Source organism: Eriocheir sinensis, chromosome 40 (genome assembly GCF_024679095.1).
Source record: "Eriocheir sinensis breed Jianghai 21 chromosome 40, ASM2467909v1, whole genome shotgun sequence".
Lineage (NCBI taxonomy): Eukaryota > Metazoa > Arthropoda > Malacostraca > Decapoda > Varunidae > Eriocheir > Eriocheir sinensis.
Window position 1 is genome coordinate 7,977,296 of NC_066548.1, and position 23,163 is coordinate 8,000,458.

The following is a 23,163-nucleotide window of genomic DNA, read 5'->3' on the forward strand; positions in this document are numbered from 1 at the left end:
TGATACACAGGGAACGGTCACGAGGTTGAGCGTTTCAGTTAAATAATACCCGCACACTAATGAGCTGCACGTGTACATCAAGGAAATAAATGTAAAAATATATACACAAAGACGTACTTCAGGCAAATAAGCGAAACGACGAGATCAAAGTCCATGACGGAGGAAACAGACAGACCAACAGCAACGGCAACGTGGAATAAATAGATTAATGATGTTATGACGGAATATACTTGAGGATTTTTCTGTGCGTATGTAAGCGTCAACACCAAGCTTCGTGTCAAAGAAGAAAATAAAAAAGCATATTAGATCGGCGCAAAGGCGAGAAGCAGACGACCTTCTCACCTGTAAGCATAATATTTACTGTAGTTACGCTCGACATGATGCAAATGTTGGCAAATTGCACGCTCTCGGAGGTATGGAAATATATTACGATTCTAAAATCACTAATAGGATAAGTTATAATGTCAGGGAATTACTGAATCGCCTCTTTTAATCTGATTCGGTATATATTACGTTAAGCCTTCAGAGGGGCGTGAGAATGGCTTTTTTTCTTACATCAGAGGACACGGCCTTCATTAAGATCATAGGTGAAGGCACAATCCACAAACAGTCTTTTGTCTAATGGTGCCGTTAAAAAAAAGGAACAACACACTGCTTACCGACATTCTATTAACAAGTTTTATAATGGTGCCGTTGAGACCAAAAACAACGCACGGCTTTACCCTTCCTTCTCCTTTCCTCCCTTTTCCACTAACACCTTCTTCTTCTCTTCCCTCCATTACCTTCACCGTCTCAGCTCCTCCTTCTCCTCCTCCTCCTCCCCCTCCTCCTCCTCCCCCTCCTCCTCCTCATCCTTCTACCCTAGTCTAATGCCGTCTTCAGAGGGAGACAAGAGAGGGATATTGATGCGTCAAAGCTAATGTGGAGTGAATAATGGATTTGGCCAGGCGGTGGGTATATATAAACACACACACACACACACACACACACACACACACACACACACACACGCACACACACACGCACACGAGAGACGTCCTTCTAAGTAATGAATCACACGTCACAAAACTTAAGCAAACAAAGCGTCCTCGTCGCCTTATCGGTCACGTTCCGCCGCCGGGGCTGGGGGCTCCGGTTGGGGCGCGGGGGGGGGGAGCTGGTGGCCGGGATAAGGCGGCGGCGGCAGGCACGCAGCTCCTCCAAGAGACCCGCCATGCACGGAAACATATACATACTTTTTAATTTTTTTTTTTACAGCAAAGGAGGCAAATCAAGGGCAAAAGAACAAAACAATAAACAAAAAAGCCTACTAAGCACTCCTAACTACAAATGTCTACAACAATTACAACTACAAAAAAAGTTAATGTTTAAGATCAAAGGAAGCAGTTCAAGGGCAAAAAGAAAACAATGCAATAAATAATACAATAAATCCACTAAGTACTCCTCCTAAATAAAAACGTCTACAACAACTTCAGGTACAAAAGCGAGGTGAAAAAAAGAATACTTGAACCACATTGCAAGAAGACACGAGCGATCCCAGAAGAAAGATAAAAAAATTTATATTCTCAGGGGTGGAGTGGCGGACGCAGGAGAAAAATTACTGATGTCTTGTGAAAAGGGAACACCACGAAAGAAAATCAGTACAAACAACAAAAAGTAAAAAAAAATACAGGAAACTTGTACCAGACTGAAAGAAGACATGAGTAGTATAATGACAAAAGAAAGATAAAAAAAAAAAAAAACATGATACCGTTCTCTGGGGTGACAGAATGGCAGTCGTAGGAGAAAAATTAATTATGTGAGAAGGAAACACCAAGAACGAAAAGAAATACAAACTAGAAAAAGAGAAGTAAGAATATGATACTTGAACGACACTGACAGAAGACACGAGTAATCTTAATATGAAAAAAAAAATACCATTCCTAGGGGTAGAATGGCGGTCGTAGTTGAAAAATTAATTATGTGAGAAGAGAACACCGTGAACGAAAACAAACTACAAAACAGGAGTATAAAAAAAGATGCTTGAACCACACTGAGAAAAGACCCGACAAATCCCAAAAAAAAGATTAAAAAAAGCGAAGGGAGGGTGTAAGAAAAAATAATAATGATGGCTTGTGAAAAAGGGAACCACATGAGTCAAAATAAATATGAACTACAGAAGGGAATTAAAAAAAAAAAAAACTATTTCAATCCACAATGAAATGAAAGGAGACACGACAAACCCCAAGAGATGAAAAAAATAAAGCAATACCAATCTCTGAGGTCGAACGACGAGCGCAGAAGAAAAATGATGTCTTGTGAAAAGGGAACACCAAGAACGAAGATAAATGTGAACTACAAAAGAGAAGTAAAAAACACGACACTTGAACCCCACTGAAAGGAGATACGACCAGTCCCAAAGGAGATAAAAAAAAGAGAAAACGCGATACCATTCTCTGCGGTGGAATGGTGGACGTAGAGAAATGAATGAAGTCTTGTGAGAAGGGAATATACAAATGGTAGAGGAAGATATAGATAGCAGAGGATGAATAATGCGAAACGGAGGAAAATATTGAGAGCGACTCATGCAAAAAGAAAACCGTTAATAATAAAGAGCTGGAAATAGGACGTAAAAATATATTAAAATGCAATATGAAAACGTAAAAAGAATAATGAACGCGGAAGAACGAGATTAAAAAAACAAAACTATTGCATATCGTTTGACTACTTCATCATTACTCTTTATACCATTTTTCTGTTTGTCTTTATTTCCCTTTCTTTTCTTTTTCAGCTGCTCTGCTTCTTAGCTTTCTTTTTTTCACACCAAATCGCAATCTTTCCTCCCTTCTTCATTCGTTCTCCCCTTCTTATCTTCATCTCATATCATATCATCTCATCTCTTCACATCTCTTTTCATTCTAGTCTCTACCTCGTCCCAGCCTTCTCATTTTAATTGCATTTCTTCATATTTCATTTCATACAAAATCGCATTTTCCTTTCCTTTCCACTATCCATAATTATTCAAGCTTCCCCTTCACTTTTTAGCCGTTCTGTTCTCTTATGTTATTTCTCCTCCACCGTCCTCTCCTCTTCTCTCTCCTCCGAGTCCTCCCTTGGCTTCCAATTACCTCTTTTCTATCGTCTCTTACCCGATCCTATCCACCAAGGTACTCTTCTTATAGCCCTTCTTTTATCTTCCTTCTCCCCATCTCAGTTCTCCCTTTGCCTCATTTAACTCTTTTTAATTTTCTTCCCAACCCCTCCCCTCTCTTCTTCTTCTCATATCCTATTCCCCCTCTTCTTTTTACACGACCTTCCCCCTTCCAACCCCCCTCCCCCCACATGACCTACACTTTCCTTGCCAAAAGATAACACCGGGAGGACGAGTCTCAGGCTGTGTCTATTTCCAAGCGAGAACGCCCGTCAGATGTCACCCGCCGCAGACAACGAGGTGGAGACGCAGAGCTGATAGTCAGGAGTCCCCGGGAGACGTCTTAAAGGGAGTAGGATGGATGGACGGAGGAAGGATGGGAAGGAGAGATGGAAGGTACCGAAGATGGGTGATTGATATTAAATGGATTATATGGATAGGTCGGTGGTGTGTGTGTGTGTGTGTGTGTGTGTGTGTGTGTGTGTGTGTGTGTGTGTGTGTGTGTGTGTTTTAATCTATCCATTTAACTTTCACTCTCCTCCATTTAAATATCTCATACACTGAAATCCTAATCACGGTGGAAATCTAGCTACCATATTTTTTTTTCATTCGACAATATCGCTTTCATTATTTTTCATATTATTCCAGTACTAAAAATGTCGTAAATGTTCCACGCAGCAACTGACCATCAAACGTTTATTATTGTTTTTACCGAGTATCTGGAATGAGTTACGACCCCTTGATAACAGCATAAGCACAATGATAAAACAATACCTAACTGCATCGTAATTTTCACTCTAACCTTACGTAAAACTCAGACGTACTTCGGATCTTACGTCATGTTAGTTGCGAGTGAGGAGATTCGAAACAGATTGGAAAAACTAAATAATGATACCGACGTAGGCGTGAATATTTTTTAACTGGTATTTACTACAGACATATAAGCCCAAAATATTTCATCATTTAGTATTCGGACCTTAAAAAAAACATCAACATTACTTTTTTTCTAATTTTAATTCCATTTCGTTTTGTTTCATAAGCTGGATGTTTTTCAGCCATCTGTTCTAAATTATATTCAAATAACACACAAATTATACTCCTTTACTAATTCATTCTCTCTCTCTCTCTCTCTCTCTCTCTCTCTCTCTCTCTCTCTCTCTCTCTCTCTCTCTCTCTCTCTCTCTCTCTCTCTCTCACAATCACAATCACAATCACATTCACATTCACATTCACATTCACACTCACTATCACACACTCACAATCACACACTCACAATCACACACTTACATCGCACTCTCCTTAATAATGAAAAAAACTCGTCCGCTCTTACACAAACTAAAAAACAAACCCACCACTAATACTCATCCACACCACATCCTCCTCCCGACGCCCCGGTTTCTCCTGCTGAGGTCACGCCCTTCCGCCGCCGCCAGATGAATGTGTGGGCGTGTAAGCCGGGCGCCGATCTATCTCCATAAATCGCTCTATAGACAATAAGACTAACAGACGAATTGAACGTAAGAAGAAAATACCAACAACAACCTTGTGTATATGTGGAGGAGAGAAGAAGGTTTGTGTGTGTGTACGTGTGTTGGGAGAGAGTTTGTGTGTCTGTCAGTCTGTCTGTGTGTGCGTGTGTACGGCTGGTTGGTTTACGCAGAAGGTTTGCTGGAAATCCATTAGTCTCAGGAAAAAACGGTAATTAGGTAGTGAGACGCGGAGGGGAAAACTCACAACTGGGCGGCTCAGGTGTCGGGGAAATCAGGGACAGGTTTGCAGGTCAGGTAGCCCGGCCCCACGTTGCCCAGGTGACGCGAGGCTGACGCAGGCAAGGCAGCTGAGTAAACATGTACTAGGAAGCGCCGGAGGAAGAACGAGTTAATCATTCGTCTTACGTGTCTGATTTATTCAGCTATATAATAATTTTCAGCTACTTTTGTTCCAGTCATCCAATAGTTTTGTTCATTTATTCACTCTTAACTCCATTCATCCACCAATTTTGATGTTCTATTCGTGCTATTATATTTGTTCTATTCCCTTCATCAAGTAATTTTGTTCCATTCGTTTCCTTCATCAAGTGCTTGTTCCATTTAGCAACTGCTTTTGTACAATTCATTCATAATTTGTTACATTCATTCACTATTTCTGTTTCATTCTTCCATCATTTATTCCAATTATCAGCTATTTTCGTTCCGTTCATCCACCACTTTTATTTCATTCATTAAGTGATATATTACACTTATCCACTGTTTGTTCGTCATTCCCTAAGTTTGTGTCACTGATACACTAAATATATTTCATTCACCCTCTAAACACTAGTACCGTTCATCCATCATGCCCAATTAATAAACATACAAAACCAAAGTAACGTGATCTACCTATCTATCGATCTATCTATAAAAATGTGTGAGGGCGTTAGGTACATACGTCTACTGTAAAGATTCCGCCCCAAAAGTCTGCGACCTAAGGAACCCACAGACGCTTTCGGCTCACACAACAAATACTTCCAAAGGTCACGAAGGAGATTAGTCTGGTTCTCATGAGGTCCTTTTCACATTCATGGTGCAGAAGCCTCGTCAGATTATCACTAAGGCTCATTAAACTAGCCATGGAAACACCCAGAGCCCCTACGAAAGCCTTATTAAATGTGTGTGTGTGTAAGGCCTAAAATGTTTGAGGATACAGGCCCACGTCTCACCGCGCGCCGCCCCCAGCTCAAACAAGCATGGGGAGGCCTACACTCTGGCGTGAGACGGAGAAGAGGCTTAACGAAGGCGAGAGTAAACAAAGTCCCTTACAAATATTCTCTCTCTCTCTCTCTCTCTCTCTCTCTCACACATTTGTGACGAGAGAGAGAGAGAGAGAGAGAGAGAGAGAGAGAGAGAGAGAGAGAGAGAGAGAGAGAGAGAGAGAGAGAGAGAGAGAGAGACAGACAGACAGACAGACAGACAGACAGACAGACAGACACAGAGATACGCAGCCCTTAAAGAAATATGTTCAGACACGCAAATTCAGACAAGACGGAGATAGGAAGAATATTTTCACGATGATGGCGATGATGATGATGATGATGACAGGGATGGAATGAACACCAGAGTTGTGTATTCAAATACGAATACATCAAATTCTAACGAATACGATTGCGAATTCGAATACACTGAAATGGCTTTAATTCGAATACAAACACGAATACCTCTTGAAAGTATTCATGAATACATTCATGAATACTTTTCATTGAAAACTAAATTCTTGACATAACTAGGTACACCAATGTTCTAAAGTTATGCAGCAGTAAAATGCGTTCATGGACCTGTACTATACAATAGAATCACACGTTCGCCCAAAAGGCTAGAAGTCTATGGAACAACGGCTGTTATTTCTGATGATAAATTTTGAAGTATTCTTCAGATTATTCGCAGAGTACGAATGTTTTTCCCTTGTATTCGAATACAAATGAGAATACTTTGATTACTATCAATAAGTATTCGAATACGAATACCGAATATAAATACTCCATCTCTGGATGAAGATGATAATTATGATGGCGAAAAATAGAAAACAAAAACAACATAACAGCAACCAAAAATAAAAATTAAAATTAAAAAACATTACAAATACAGAAAAAAAACAGACAGACAAGAGAGCTAAGAAGAAAGAGGAGTGAGCCTATACGAAGCAGCCCCCATAAACGCTCCCTCCTCATCCCCTCTCCTCTCCCCTCTCCCCCCTTCACCCATTGTCAGCTGAGGTATTGAGGGCCGGCAATCTCTATGTAAATACGGCGCTTAAAATACCCGGAGCCGAGATAAACGCGCCGAGGACCCATTCTTACCTGAAGCATCCTTCCCCGCGGAGGACTCAGGTATTGCTTTAGAGGGGGGAGCAGGGGGGGGGGAGGGAGAATGGAGGGGGGGAGTGAAGGAAGAGGTGAAGGAAAAACGGAAAGGAGGGATGAGAGGAGTAAAGAAAGGAGGAGGAAAGAAGGGGGCGGGAGAGTGAGAGGCAGGAGGGATGAAAAGAAGGGAAAGAGGGTAAAAGAGGGGGAGGAAGGGAGGAAGGGAGGGAGGGTGAGAGGATGGGAGTGAGGAAAAAGTAAAGGAGAATAAGAATCGAAGGAAGGGAAGGAGTGGGGAAGAGAGGGAAGAAAGGAGGGATGGACAGGAGGGGAAGAAGATAGAGGAAATGATGAAAAAATGTAAAAAAAAGGAAGGCAGAAGAAAGGAAAGGAAAATAAAGAAGGGTGGAGGGAGTTGATGAAGATGCTGAACAATAAGAATAGAACGATTTGTCTGACGGAGAATACTAAATTAAAACGCAAATAAAAACGGACGAAAAAAGATAATTAATAAAATGCAAATTCTCTTTTTTTCCCAATTCGTGTGATTTCCTATTCAGCATCAATTTTAATTAGTTTGGTCTTGCTTGTTTTCGCTTAATTTCTCCTTTTCCAACGGGGTCACTAGGTTTACACGACTCTCTCTCTCTCTCTCTCTCTCTCTCTCTCTCTCTCTCTCTAACACGTACCAATATCATTCACCATTTCATTCTATCCAATATCCATTTTCTCTGCCTTTCCTCCTCCTCCTCCTCCTTACCCAACACTACATTTCTTCCTCCCCTCCGTTCTATTCTCTTTCTTCCTCAGTAAGCCACAACTTCCTACCTTCCCTCCCTCCTTCCCTCTCCCTCTCCTTCTCCTTCTCCCTCTTGACACGGATCTCAGGGTGGCTCAGTGCAATCAAACTTCTTGACGGTGGGATACGACAAGTCAAGCTTTGAAGGGAGACAATGGCAGGGAGAGAAGGGAGGGGGAGGGAGGGAAGGGAGAGTTATGAAAAGGGGGTGACCGGGCAGGGTGGGAAAAGGGGGAGGGAAGGATGGGAGGGTAGGGAGGGAGATATGAAAAGGTGAAGGGTGGAGGAGGAGGAGGAGGAGGAAGAGGAGGAGGAGGAGGAGGATGCAGAGGATGAAGGAATGGAAGAGGCTTGGCTAGGATACAAAGTTGGAGGAGGGAGTGTGACACAAAAGAGAAAGAGAGGATAAGGGAGATGAAGAAAGAATGAAAGGAGGTGGAGAGGAAAGATAGATGAAAAAAAAAAGGAGGAGGAGGAGGAGGAAAAATGAAGAAATAGAAGAAGGAAGAATGGTTGCACGTGGAAATGATACAGAAAGAAGATGATGAAGAAGGAGATAGATAGATAGATAGATATGGATAGACAGATAGATTGGTAGATAGATAGATAGATAGAGATAGATAGATAGATAGAGAGAGAGAGAGAGAGAGAGAGAGAGAGAGAGAGAGAGAGAGAGAGAGAGAGAGAGAGAGAGAGAGAGAGAGAGAGAGAGAGAGAGAGAGAGAGAGAGAGAAGGGGGAGTATATCCGACAATGAATAGAAAGGATGCGGGGACAGTAAATCAAATAAAAAAATAATAAAAAAATAATAAAAAGGTGGAGGAAACAATTGAAAGGAAGGAAAAAAAGAAATAAAGAAAAAGTGGACACAAAAGAGAACAGAGAAATATATACAAAGACGAAAATAAATATGAGGAGAAATAAAAAGCAACATAAAGAGAAAGGAGAAAAAGAAACAGAACCACAGAGAGAGAGAGAGAGAGAGAGAGAGAGAGAGAGAGAGAGAGAGAGAGAGAGAGAGAGAGAGAGAGAGAGAGAGAGAGAGAGAGAGAGAGAGAGAGAGAGAGAGAGAGAGAGAGAGAGAGAGAGAGAGAGAGAGAACATCACAAAATTCCTTCTTTATGTTGATATTGCATCCAATTCTTTCTTAAAATATTGCCGAAATGAATGGCTATTTTGGGTACATTATTCTTCAAAGGAACTTGAAAAACGAACCGTCTGTGTTTTATCGATCACTCTATGTGTCTATGTCTGTATATCTGTCTGTTAGTATGTCTGTGTATCTGTCTGTTAGTATGTCTGTATATCTGTCTGCTTATCTATTCGTCTGTTTATGTTTGTGTCTGTCTGTCTGACGGTCGGTTGGTCTGTTTTATCTCTCCTTGTGTTCAACGGCTTTCTGCGTTTGGTTGTCTCTCTCTAACTTCTTTTATTTAATTGTTTGACTCTATATCTATCTACCTATCTACTTAACTATTTATCTATCTACATGTGCCTCTTTCTCTGCCTCTCTCTCCCTCACCTCCTTTGCTCGCAGCCTCCGGGGACCTCAGGGGGATGAGCCGCCGTCCCAGGCCGCGCCGTGGAGCCCCGGGGAGCGGCGGGCCCTGGTATTATTGGCTAATATCTCACGGGCGGCTGGACGGCTGCCCGGGGTTAATATTCAATAACATTCAAAAGGCGTCAGGGCCGGCCGAGAATGTTCCTGCAAGACACTCCCGCGGCGAGGATATTAGCGTGAGGCTGCCGTGACGAGGAGGAGGAGGAGGAGGAGGAGGACGGAAGAATATGAGCAAAATGAGAATGATGCTGCTTAAAATAATAATGAGTAAGAAAATGGAAGAAGGAGGAGAGAAGGGAAAAAATAGAGGAGAAGGAAGGTAATGAGAGGGGAGGAGGAGGAGGAGGAGGAGGAGGAGGAGGAGGAGGAGGCACGACTATGAGCAAAATGAGAACGATATGTTTAAAAATAATAATGAGGAAGAAAATGGGAGGGAAGGGAGGAGGAAAGAAGGAAGTAAAGGAGGAGGAAGAGGAGGCGGGGAGGGAGACGAGGGAAGACTATGAGCAAAATGAGAATAATGCTGTTTAAAAGAGAAAGAGGAAAAAGAGGAGGTAAAGGAAGGAGGAGGAAGGAAAAAAGGACAGAGGGGGAGGAGGAGGAAGGAGGAAAAGGAGAGTGGAGGAAACATGGAAACATGGACTAGCAGGCAGCAGAAAGCCTGTTGGCTCATTACTAGGCTGCCTGCTTTCAGTGATTTAATCAATCTGTTTGCCATAGGAGTGGCTTGCAGGGAAGGATTAAAGCACTTGTGCACCTACTCTTGGATATGTTCAGTTCACTCCCGATGCAGCAAAGTGGCGATCAATGCGTTTCTTGAAGGAGTTGATGCTCTCTGCGCTAACCACTTCTGCAGGAAGGCTGTTCCAGTGGCGAGCTACTCTATTCGAGAAATAACTCCTGCCGATGTCGGTATTGCATCGCTTTGCTTGAATTGTTTTTCCGTTGTTTCTTGTTCTCAGTTAGTTTGTAGCGTGAAGAGTTTGGAGTGATCAACGTTGCTGAGCTTGTTCAGGTACTTAAAGACTTATATCATGTCTCCCCGCAGTCGTCTCTTTTCCAACGTGAAGAGGTTGAGTCGCTCGAGTCGCTCTTCATAGGGCTTCGTCCTCAGTGATGGTATCATCTTCGTGGCGCGGCGCTGTACTCTCTCAAGTAATTCAATGTCTTTCCTGTAATTTGGAGACCAGAATTGCACGGCGTATTCCAGGTGGGGCCTTACCAGCGAATTATACAAGGATAACATAACTCCCGGCGTCTTGTATTTAAAGTTCCTCGCTATGAACCCAAGCATTATATTGGCTTTCTTACAGGCGGAATTGCAGTGTTTTGTTAGTTTCAAGTCACTGCTGATGGTGACCCTGAGGTCTCTTTCCTCTTGCACTACATGTAGTGGTTCGCCACCCATGTGGTATGTGTGGTTGCTGTTTCTGGATCCGATATGCATTACTTTACATTTGGTAGTGTTGAAGGACATCTGCCATTTTTCTGACCACCGAGTGATCTGGTCCAGGTCTCTCTGGATAATTTCGCAGTCTGCCGTCGTGAGGGCCTTCCCACCCACCTTTGTGTCGTCGGCAAATTTTGAAAGATTGGATTTTAATCCTAGTTCTAGGTCGTTGATATATATGATTAAGAGTATGGGTCCCAGCACTGACCCGTGTGGCACTCCACTTGTGACCGGGAGCCACTCGGAGGCCTGTCCGTTGAGTACAACTCGTTGTTTTCTTCCAGTGAGCCAGTCTTTGATCCACGCTGACAGATTGTCGCCTAACCCCGCCGACTTGAGTTTCTTGAGGAGTCTTTCGTGTGGCACTTTGTCAAAGGCTTTTTGAAAGTCTAGATATATAACATCACTGGGGATATGATTATCCCAGTTTTCATAGATACCTTGGAAGAAGTCCAATAAATTGGTTAAGCATGAGCGCTTATTCCTGAAACCGTGCTGAGCATCGGAAATGATGTTGTTGTCTTTAAGGAACCTAACGAGTTTGTCTCTGATGATCTTCTCGAGGATTTTTCCCGCCACTGAGGACAAGCTGATTGGTCTGTAGTTTAGGGCCACGCTTTTGTCTCCCTTTTTGAAGATCAGTGTTACGTTCGCTTGTTTCCAGTCTTTCGGGACTTTGTTTGTTGTAGTGACAGATTGTAGATGGCGGTGAGTGGCTTGAGGATTTGCTGCTTGAGTTCCTTGAGCAGCCTGGGTGACAAGTCGTCGGGTCCGGTGGACTTATTTGTCTCGAGTTTGTCTAGGTACTTTTTCACATCCCGTTCGTCGATTGTGCCAATTTCTAGGGGAGTGATTCCCATCGGTGGGGTAGGGCTCTCGGGTACGGACTGGGTGTTCTCGACCGTGAACACAGACGCGAAGTTTCTGTTTAGGATTTCGACCATTTGTCTGCTGTCCTGTGTTAGTGCGTCACTTTCATCTTTTAGGGTACCGATATTGCTTTTTTGTCTTCTTTTTGGTTCTTATATACGTGAAGAACTTTTTCGGGTTGGACTTGGCTTCGCGTGCAATTTGCTTTTCATAGTCGCGTTTACGCTGGCGAATGAGAGTTCTGCAAGCTCTGAGGCTTTGATGGTACTGTTCGCGTGCCTCGTCAGTGCTGTTTTCCTTTAGCAAGTTGTATTTTCTCTTCTTTAAATTAATCGCCCGTCGAACTTGGGTAGTCATCCATGGTGGGCTTATGGCATTATTTGTTCTCCTAGTCTTCATGGGAACAGTTGTTCTCTCTACCTCTAGGAGTTTGTTCTTGAAACCGTTCCACGCGCCGCCCACAGGAGTGAGGTTCATGGGTTCCCAAGTTGTCTGGGTTAGCAGCTCACGAGCGAGATTAAAATTGGCTCTTTTGTAGTCTGGAATCCTGGACGTGTTTTCGGTGAGTTCATGGTCTGTTCTGATCTTTAGGCGAATTAGGTGATGGTCGCAACCACTTAGTTTTTCGCCGACCTGACATTCACGTGTGAGATCTGAATCACTCACGAGTACTAGGTCTAATAAGTTATTTTCCCTTGTCGGTTGGGTAACAATCTGAGTTAGAAAAGTGTCCTCTAACATTTCGAGCAATCTGTTACCCTCCCGATCTCCAATCATCGTGGTCCAGTCAATGTTGGAACAGTTAAAGTCCCCGATAATGACTGACTGTTTGTTTTGTGTTATGGTGTGAATTTCCTCATACAGCGCTGCGTCGTCCGCTGCTTGTTGCTTTGGAGGTCTGTAAACGGTTCCAATCGTTATTTTGTTGTGCTTGCTAGTCTCCAGTTCAACATATACAGTGTCATATTTCTCTGAGTCCTCTTTGGTTATTTTCACGGCAGGGTATTTGTTCTTGACGTAACATATAACACCTCCTCCTTTCTTGTGAAGTCTGTTTTTGTAGAAGCTCTCGTATCCCGGAATTGAGAATTCGGTCATTAGGTGGTCAGAGGTGGCCCACGTTTCGGTGATGGTAATCACGTCCGGTCTTTCTACGTCAACGTAGGCAAGTAACTCATCCCGTTTGGGTATTAAGCTCCGCGCGTTGGTGCATATGACAGAAATGAGGAGTACGAGGAGGGTAAAGACTATGAGCAAAATGAGAATAATGCTGTTTGATAAAAAAGAGAAAGAGGAAGAACAGGAAGTAAAAGAAGGAGGAGGAGGAAGGAAAAAAGGAAAGAAGGGGAGGAGGAAGAAGGAAGAAAAAGGAGAGAGAAGGAGGAGGAAGAGGATGGCAGACTATGGGCAAAATAAAAAATAATACTGTTTCTGAATATAAAAAAAAAGCTGAAAATAAAGGAAGCAAAGGAGATACCTGTAGATATAACAGATGGAGAGGAAGAAAAAAAGGCAGCAGATGTCGGAAAGAGAGTGAGCGAAGGAACTGAATGGGAGAGAAAGCTAAAGAAGGACGAAAATAAGAAACGAGATATAGACAAAAAAAAATAAAGAAAGAAAGAAAGAAAACTACCAAACGTTAAAAAATAAAAATAAAATAATAGGAAGCGGTAATGAAAGAAAAAAATACTGCCCCCCCCCAAAAAAAAACAAAAAAAAAAACAGGGGAAAGAGGATCTGCATGAAAACCAAAACAAAACAACAACAAAAAATAACGAGGGAGGGATAAAGTTAAGGAAACGGGAAAATTGTATAATCCGATAATCGTAAAAAGAATAATAATACGGTGAACCAGGAAATGAAAAATGCGAAAATAAATAAACAAAAAATAACTAAAGAGGGGAAGAAACAAGTAATGAAACAGGAAAAACGTGAAAGTTAAAGAAAAAAAATGAAGGGAACGGGAAACTCGGAACGGGGGGTGAGAGAGACAGGCTGGCAGGATAGCAAGGGGGGCGGTGTTGTTGTTTGGGGCACACGTGAATAAAATCATCGTTCCCACACAGTCTGACGCCTTCATATAAAAACATCGGCGTCGTTACAGAGACCATGTGCACCTCCTATCCGGGGTCATCACAGGGGCGAGGGTAGTGGCGGACCAGCGGAACCCAGGGCCACAGAGTCTGATAATGAAAACAACATAGAGGATTTTTTTGTTGTTGTTATTTGTTGTTTTATGCCATTGAGCTGCCTCCCTAACAGTAATAAAAAAACGCGTGTAACAGCAACGATTATATGGCGTCAAAACATAATCGAAAGGACGTGGAGATGAAGATATGAAGGAGGGAAGAATGTGGAGGTAGGGAGGGATAGGATGGGGGGTGGAAAAGAGCGATGGGAAGGAGGGAAGGATGGTAAAAGGGAGGGATGGAAAGAAGGGAGGGATGGAATGGAGGAAGAGATAAAAAGGTGGAAGAGCTGGAGAGAAAGGAGGGAGAGAAAGGAGGGAGTGATGGATATGAGGGAGGGATGGAAAGAAGGGAGGGATGGAATGGAGGGAAAGATAAAAAGGTGGAAGAGCTGGAAAGGAAGGAGGGAAAGAAAGGAGGGAGTGATGGATATGAGAGAGGGATGGAAAGAAGGGAGGGATGGAATGGAGGGAAAGATAAAAATGTGGAAGAGCTGGAAAGGAAGGAGGGAAAGAAAGGAGGGAGTGATGGATATGAGAGAGGGATGGAAAAGAGGGGAGGGATGAAGGGAAGGATGGAGAAAGGAAGATGGCAAGGAAAGGAAGGAGTAAAGAAGGGAGGAAAGGAAGCCAATGCCATTATACATAAATCATAAGGGATAAAAAATAAAAAATAAACATTGTATCTCATCCTCGTTTAAAAGTGAAAGGAAAACACATGATACAGTTTCAATTTTCGATTTGTCTTCGTTGTGAAAAATTCCACACATATTCCAGACAAAAACGAGATTTCAAGCACATTAAAGTGGCGCACACACGAGGGATTACACTTAACACCTGCTGTGGGTTTAACTTTCTTCCCAACGGATTACTGGAAGATTTGTAAATGATTTGTAGTATCGACGCGAAATGTCTTTACTAACCACATTTTACTTAACACTACTCGAACGCCTTAAACATTACTCTAAGAACTTGCTGTGGGTTTTACTTCTACTTATTTCGCAACGGGTTATTAGATTTGTAGTTAATACTTCGGAGACCAAGTGATTTGTAGTATCGACGCGAATTGAGTGAGCTTAAAGGGCACGTCTTTTCATAACAATACTCGCACAGTTTCAACATATTTCCTCGGGCTGTCAGGATCAAATCAGCCATTAGTTATCTGTCACGTAACCTTGGCCGTCATCCTGTCCTGCCGGGGCCCTAACCTGTCCGACGTGCTCCTGAGATTCGTAAACTGTCTTGATATGAAAGTTAGTGGAGACAGCAACACAAGAGACAATACATAAGCTAATACGTTGAAGGAGAGTGAAATTCAAGGGAAGGTCTTTACTATCCCATATTAACTCAACACCATTCAAGATTAACGTAACAATTCTTGAGACTATTAATGAAAGTGTCTTCTAGTTAGTCGACAGTATTTAACACACAAAGGAAAAGTACATCAGCTATAAAACGTCGGAGAGCGAGTGAGATTCAAGGGAAGGTCTTCAGTATCCGATATTAACTGAAAACCTCTCGAAAATCTCTAACATAACATTTCTTGAGATTCTTAATTAGTGTCCTCTAGTTAGTCGACAGTTTTTAACACACAAAGGAAAACTACATCAGCTATAAAACGGGAAGGTCTTCAGTATCCGATATTAACTCAAAACCTCTCGGAAACCTCTAACATAACATTTCTTGAGACTCTTAATTAGTGTCTTCTAGTTAGTCGAGACAGTATTTAACACAGACAAGAGAAAGACACACACAAGCTCGTCCTGGAGGTAAGAAAGCGGTGCAAAACTATGAGCTCCATGCAGAGGCAAATACGAGTGCATAAAGAGAGCAGGAGGCGAGGCAAGGCGAGCACACAGCCGCGCAAACACCGCTGATAATACGGTCCCGGCCTGAGACTAAGACGGGAATGCTAATGAATCCTAAATGCACAGACAGAAAGAAGGATAAACACACACATACACACGCCCACGTACACACACGCACACAACACCTCCCCCCCCCCCAAAAAAAAAAAAGTATACGCACAATCAGACACAAACATACACACACAAAAAAGATAAAGAAAACAGGTACACGAATACACAATTAGATACATACACATACACACACAAACACACAAAAAAATTCAAACAAACAAACAAACAAACACACCAGATAGACGTACAAATAGGTGCTTTTGTGGGTCAAGGTAAGCCAGGCGGTCACAGAGGAAGGAGTGGAGGGAGCCAAACAGTCAGCCAGTCGGTCAGTCAGTCAATCAGTCAGGCAGTCAACCATCCATCCAGGCATCACTCAACCAGTCAGTCAGCCATTTAGTCAGTCAATCAGTCAATCAGTCAGTCAGTCAGTCAGCCATCTAGCCAGTCAGTCAGTCAGTCAGTCAGTCAGTCAGCCATCCAGCCAGTCAGTCAGCCATTTAGTCAGTAAGTCAGTCAGTCAGTCAGCCAATCCAGTCAGTCAGTCAGTCAGTCAGTCAATCAGTCAGTCCTTGGAGTTGGCTGCGCTCCTGTCAGAATCATCACTGGCGAGTCAATAAAGATTAAAGAACTCCGGCCAACTTCAGAGACGGGCACCTCCAGACAACTTCACGTTTGGCAGACAGACTCCGAAACTTTGCTCGACCCCTTCCTCTCCTTTCTCCGTCTTGTCTCGCCTCTGCCTCCTTTGAACTCTTTTATTCATTTTCTTCCTTCTGTTTTCGTCACTAAGTTTTGTGTTTCAGGGTGGAGATGTCACGGAGGGATTCGGGATTTTTTTCTTTTTAATAAGGATGGTAGTTCAAGGGCAAGAAACAAGGACTGGAATAAATAGGCTAGTGAGACGCTGCTTCGACAAAAGAAAACGGAACGAGAGTGCTACTTAGGTGTTCATTCCTGGTCCACGTAGTATAAAAAAAATGGTCTAGTAACTGTCAAGCAACCACCAGCAACAGAGCGGCTATTCTCTTCCTTCATTGTCTAAAAGGAGAAGCTTCTTGCCGTCTCGCTGTCAACTGAGCCGGAATAGACAATAACATTATTCTACTCAAGTTCCATTCGTTCCTTTTCCCTTCCCTTTCCTGCCCTTCCACTAACTGCTAAAGGTTCCCGGGTGCTTCGTCCTTCCTACAGCAAAAGGAAGTGCAATGTGGTGGGGATTAGTCTGATTTTAGAGTGAGCGAGAATCGAGTCAGTTCTTATCTAGTTGTTTTGACATCTTTAGTCTATTCAAGGGAAGGCAAATGGCTAATACATCTTCCCCTCTAATGTATCTTCTCTGTGGTGCGAGTGTATGAGTCTGTGAGGGAACGCGCGGCCTCCTCTACCCTTCTCCTCTCAGCACAAAAAGGCTAAGTGGTTCGCCTCTTCCCCTGCCCGGATGTTCGCTCACCCTGACGAGATGATCATTTCCAAAAGGTAGAGCGGACGGGGAGGGGAGATGACGCGGAGGTGAAGGGAAGACTCTGAAGACAGCGGCGGAGGGAGGAGAGATGGAGACTGAACTTAATAATGAGAAGAAGAGGGAGGGACAATGAAAAGTGTGTGTGTGTGTGTGTGTGTGTGTGAAACCAACCTACACGTGTCTCAACCACTACAGAACACAGCACAGCAAATCCCATCCTACACACACACACACACACACACACACACACACACACACACACACACAACGTACTCGAAGCGCGTCACCTCACTACAAGTTTCCAACAATCTTCACTGAGCCAACTATACTAAACTTCGCCGCCTATCCCATTCCGTCCACCAGTCCAGCGGCTTCAAAAGGGAGGAGTAGTGTGTCGGTCACCCTATTGCCCTCCCCTTGCTTTGGCGTGTGTGTGAGGCAGCCACGTATCCAGGGCAAGCGGAGAGGTAGGAGAAATTAATTGGAATCCTACAATCTACCTTCCCACTTTGCTCCGCCGAAAAATGGTGACATAGCTTTGCAACTGGACCCCGGCGTGTCTGGCCAGGACCCCGCTGGAAAAAGGTGGAATGGCACGTGAGGCTTTGTGGAATAAGAGAGAGATTTAGAGGCATGCTTGAATAGACATGTTGCCTATTGGAGTGAGCAAATTGTTTTCACTTATCTCTCTCCCTCTTACTTCTATCCCTCTCTCTTTCTCTCTCTCTCTGACTCACACCCTGCACACGCCTGCCCTTTGTAGCCAGTGAATCAAAACTTTAAAAGAAAAATAGCCTAACGAAGACAGAGGAAATAAAAAGAATAACGTAGATGAATGAATATTAAAACTTCCACGTCAACACCGGTTTCTGTAACAGTCTGACGAAGCGAAAGAAAACGAAATCAAGTGAATAGTTTGGCCAAAGAAAGACAGACAGACAGGCAGGGAAGACAGACAGGAAAGAGAAGATAGACGGAGGCCGGGACTGACAACTGGAGGGAGGGGAGGAACGAGGAGTGATTAAGCGAAGGGAAGAAGAGGAAGGAATATAAACGAAAGGGAGAGAAAACACGAAAACGAAACAAGCAAGCAGTGAAGGGAGTGGAAACAGAAGAGAAGAAACAGGAGCGAAGGAACAGGAGAGAAGGAACAGGAGATATGAAACAGGAGAGAAGGAAAAGAAGGGAAGGAACCAGGAATGAAGTATTCGTAGTCGGTATTCATACTTGAATACCGCCGCATTTGGGTGCATTCGTATTCGAATAATTATTGATAGAGATCAAAGTATTGTCATTCGTAATCGAATACAAGGGAAAAGTAAACGTATTCTGCGAATAATCTGACAAATAGGCTACTTCAAAATTTAATATCAGAAATAACAGCCGTTGTTCCTTACAACTCTAGCCTCGTAGGCGCACGTGTAATCGTCGTGTATAGTACAGGTTCATGAGCTCATTTAACTGTCACATAACTTTAAAACAGTGCTATATACTCTGTTACGTCCAGAAAGGAATTTTCAATGAAAAGTATCATTAAATGTATTCATGAATACTTTCAAGAAGTATTCGTATTTGTAAGCGAATTAAAATCATTTCAGTGTATTCGAATTCGTATTAATATTCGTTAGAATTTCAAGTATTTGCTTTAGTATTCGAATACACAACTCTAGTAATATTCACTTCATCCCAGGAAGGAACAGGAGAGAAGAAAAATGAGAGTGGAAACAGGGAACAAATATGTGGTGGGAATAAAAGCAGAGAGGAAAAGTAGGCGAAAGAGGAGAGCGAGGGAGGAGGATTAGACAGCCAGCAGTAAAGGCAGGACTGTGACGAGGTGGAAAGGGCGGATGAAAGGACTTGGCACTGGTGAGAAAGATCCCTCTGGCATTAAACAAATCTCTCTCTCTCTCTCTCTCTCTCTCTCTCTCTCTCTCTCTCTCTCTCTCCATATATAAGACAACCCTTCCGTCCTTCCTTACTTTCAATCTCCTCTCTCCGCTCCTCCTCCTCCTCCTCCTCCTCCTCCTCCTCCTCCTCCTCTTCTTTCTCCTCCACCTCCCTCCCACGCTTGCCTAGAATCCCTCTCCAGTAAACTCCTCTCGACTTTCTTCTCTCACTTCTCCTTTTACGTCTCCTTCCCTCTCCTCTTTTTTATCACTTTTCTCCTCCTTCAAAACCTCCTCCTCTTCTTCTTCTTCTTCTTCTTCTTTTTCCTCCTGCTCCTCCTCCTCCCACCCCATGTCTTTTGTCTCTTATTTGCGCTCATGCAATTTGCTCCTCCTCTCCTCCTCCTCCTCCTCCTCCTCTTGACGGTATCTTTAAGGCGGGAGGAAAAAAACAAGACATTCCATTCAAAGGACGCAGATTTTCTTTAAGATGCAAGAAAGGGAGAAGTGTAGTAGTCTCTCTCTCTTTCTTTTTTTCTCTCTTTTTTCTTTCTTTCTTTTCTTCTTTTCTTCTCCCTTTTTTGTCTTCTCCCCTTCTCCTCTCTTTCTTATCTCCTCTTTCTTCTCCTTTCCTTCTTCTCCTATCATCCTTCTCCTCTTCTTCCCCTTTCCTTCTTTTCTCCCATTTCTCCTTTCTTTCTTCTCCTCTCCTCCTTATCCTAGCCTTCTCCTCTTCTTCCCCTTTCCTTCTCATCTATTTCTCCTTTCCCTTGTTTCTTTTCCTTCTTTTTATCTCCATGTTATCCCCAGTTTCTTCTCCCCATCATTCTTTTCCCCTCCTCCTCCGCTTTTTTTTCTCTCCTCTTTCCTCTCCTCCCCTCCCCACCTCCCTTTCCTACACTCCTACTCCCACTCCCCTCTCCACTTACCTTTCTGTTAATGCTTTTTTTACTCAGATTTTTTTCTTCTTTTTTTTCCCCTCCCTCCCTCCCGCTTCTCTCTTTCCCTTCCTTTGATTGCTTTCCTTCGTCTCATTATCTCCCTTAGTTAGCCTCGCCCCGCCCAACCCTCCTCGCCTCCTCCCGCCTACTTTGTTTACTCGGATTATATATTTTTGTTTCTTTTCCTCGAGTTTTTGTTTTGTCTCTCGTAATATGTTTGGATGCCTTTTTATTCCCTTTCTTTGTGGGGGTGGGGTGGGGAGTGGGTAAGGGGGTGAGGGGGGGGGGGGTTGGATGTGTGCGTGAGTGTGTGCGTATGTGTGTTAATTTTTATAGTTATTACATATACAAAAAAATCATAAGCATGTGAATTGATTTGGACCAATGACATTCTTCCCCTTCTTTCCCCTCTTGTGTGCCCTTTTTCCAATGATATTCTTCCCGTTTCCTCCTCCCCCTCTTTGTACCTTCCTTTTCTCTCCCTTCCTCTGCCTCTCCCTCACGTTCTTCTCCGATCTTTAATCCCTCCCCACACGTCCTTTTCTCTCTCTCTCTCTCTCTCTCTCTCTCTCTCTCTCTCTCTCTCTCTCTCTCTCTCTCTCTCTCTCTCTCTCTCTCTCTCTCTCTCTCTCTCTCTCTCTCTCTCTCTCCCTGTCCCAATTTCTCCCCCTCCTCCCTCCCCCCCTCGCTAACCCGTGCTACACCAGTAAAAAGAATGAAGTTACGGAGGCTGACCACAACACTTATTCTCGCTCGGCGCAATATTACGAAGCCCCAGACACCTGTTGCCCTGGTCTCCGTGGTGGGGGGGGGGGGGGTAGGGGGAGAGGGAGGAGGATGGAGAGGGAAGGAGAGAGGGCTGGAGAGAGAGAGAGAGAGAGAGAGAGAAGTGCCATGAAGAGTATAAATACGTGTTGTTCCTTAGGTTTGTGGGGAAGATTCTCTCTCTCTCTCTCTCTCTCTCTCTCTCTCTCTCTCTCTCTCTCTCTCTCTCTCTCTCTCTCTCTCTCTCTCTCTCTCTCTCTCTCTCTCTCTCTCTCTCTCTCATCAGTTTCCTTACACTCCCATTGTCCATTCTCCCTCCGTCTGTTATCTCTTTCCTTTCCTTCCTGTTCACTCTCGTCCCTGTTCGTTCTTCTCCTCCTCCCCTTGTTCTTCCCTCCCTCCCCCTTCCTCCACTTTCTCCACCCCCTTCCCTCCCTCACCCACTTACTCAACCCCCTCCTCCTACGTTCTTCCCTTCCCTTACCCTCACGTTCTTCCCTTCACCCATCTCGTTCTGCCACCCCGCCCCCAATGTTTTTTCCTCCCCTCCTCCTACGTACTTCCCTTCCCCCCCTACGTCCTCCCCCCCTCCCCCCCCACGTCCTCTCGGTTCAGCGCTTTCCTGCCACATGTGATCCGTTGCATCTTGACGGAAAAAAAATACGCTTTAATTAAGAAACTTCACAAACTCTTACAGCAAAATTTTCCACGTGTGTAACTTTGCGAATTTTGGTAAAAGATTTTGCGAATAAATCTCCATCGGAGGCTTAATTAGGTTGGACGGGCAACAGGTAACAGGTGTGGAGGGTCCCCGTGATCACAAGGAGGTGCGGGGGAGGGGGAGGTAAGACTTTCCAGGAGGAGGTGTAAGTGGAGGTATTCAAGGAAGGGAACGAAGAAGCAGCGCCGCCGCCATGAGAAAGGACGTCCCCGCCAGGTTAAAACACAAAGGGTGAGTGATGTGTTGACGACTAATTGGTAAAAGGATACATTTGTCTCAATCCCGAGGTGGCTCAAGCGAGGAATATTCACGAGTCTAAAAGTGTTGGATAAGGAAGGTGAGTGTTGCATAAGGAGGGTTGGGTAGGGAGTCTGTACAAAACGGCTATTTTTTTAACAGCAAAGGAAGCAGCTCGAGAAAAAATCTTCACCAAAAATCAAACTCTGCTAAAAAAAAAAAAAAAGCCCGGTGACAAAAAAAAATATATGACTCAAATCCTGTAAAATACAACTATGTGAACACACCCACATGCTCCCTCCACACTAAACAAAGAGATAAGGTGCTCCCCCTCCACCACCCCAAATAGTTTGTTGTCTTGATATCTTCTTGAAAAGAGAAAAAGGGTAGAGGAAAGAAGAATATACAGTTCTCGCCTCGCCTCCATCCAAGACCAGGATACCGTAGCCGAGCCGAGTCATGCCAAGCCAAGACAAACCAAGCAAAGAAAATCCAATCCAATCCAAGCCAAGCCAAGCCAAGCCAACCCAAGCCGGGTCAAGTCAAGCCAAGCTAAGCCAAGCCAAGCCAAACCAAGCAAAGCAAAGTCAAACCAAGCCAAGCCAAGCCAAGTTAAGCCAAGCCAAACCAAGCCAAGCCGAGCCAAACTGAGCCAAGCCAAGCCGAGCCAAGCCAAGCCGAGCCAAGCCAAGCCGAGTCAAGCCGAGCCAAGCCAAGCTGACCCAAGCCAAGCCAAGCCGAGCCAAGCCGAGCCGAGCGGAGCCAAGTCAAGCCAAGCCAAGCCGAGCCAAGTTAAGCTAAGCCAAGTCAAGCCAAGCCATGCCAAGCCAATTTAAGCCAAGCCAAGCGAAGCCAAGCCGAGCCGTCCAACAGCTGTGGGAGCCCGGCAACGCATCGCCTTTCATCACCGACAACTACTAACTCAGAGATCTTCAATTTTGATGAGTGACCTAAGACCTTCACATCCATGACCGACCTTTGTCTACATCTCTACCTCAGAATCTGGATTTTTACCATTATTTTTAGCCTTGTCTCTTGGGTTTGGATAAATGACTATGGCTTTACGAGCACATGCTGTCGCGGATTAATCATTCAAGCTTCGTATCAAAGGCTGGAAAATCAGTACTGTGGAATTTCTCTTTTTCGTTCCGACCAGAGCAAAATTACTCTACTTACGTCCATGTTTGTTTGGTGTTCCGGGTAAGGTAGAGGAGGAAGAAAACAGCAGTATTATTATTATTATTATTATTATTATTATTATTATTAGTAGTAGTAGTAGTAGTAGTAGTAGGTGTAGTAAGGTGAGGGTATTCTTGACTAGTTTCGCTTACGGATTCTTCAATAAAGTACTAACATTATTCTTCGTGGCGAAACATATATTTACGGAGGAAGGACTG

General features: G+C 43.8%; 1 protein-coding gene across 1 annotated transcript; it reads left to right on the top strand.

The window, feature by feature from the left end:
• The first annotated feature begins 377 nt into the window (after positions 1-377).
• On the top strand, positions 378-22,602 carry LOC127009425 (salivary glue protein Sgs-3-like). The gene is made up of 2 exons (XM_050882519.1): positions 378-413; positions 22,204-22,602. The coding sequence occupies exons 1-2, from the start codon at positions 378-380 to the stop codon at positions 22,600-22,602; spliced, it is 435 nt and encodes a 144-aa protein (XP_050738476.1).
• Positions 22,603-23,163: the final 561 nt, after the last annotated feature.

Excerpts from the sequence above, each read along its gene's own strand:
- LOC127009425 (XM_050882519.1), top strand. The coding sequence starts at position 378 with ATGATGCAAATGTTGGCAAATTGCACGCTCTCGGAG. Across the intron at positions 414-22,203 it reads CAAATTGCACGCTCTCGGAG|GATACCGTAGCCGAGCCGAG; the intron begins GTATGGAAATAT and ends ATCCAAGACCAG.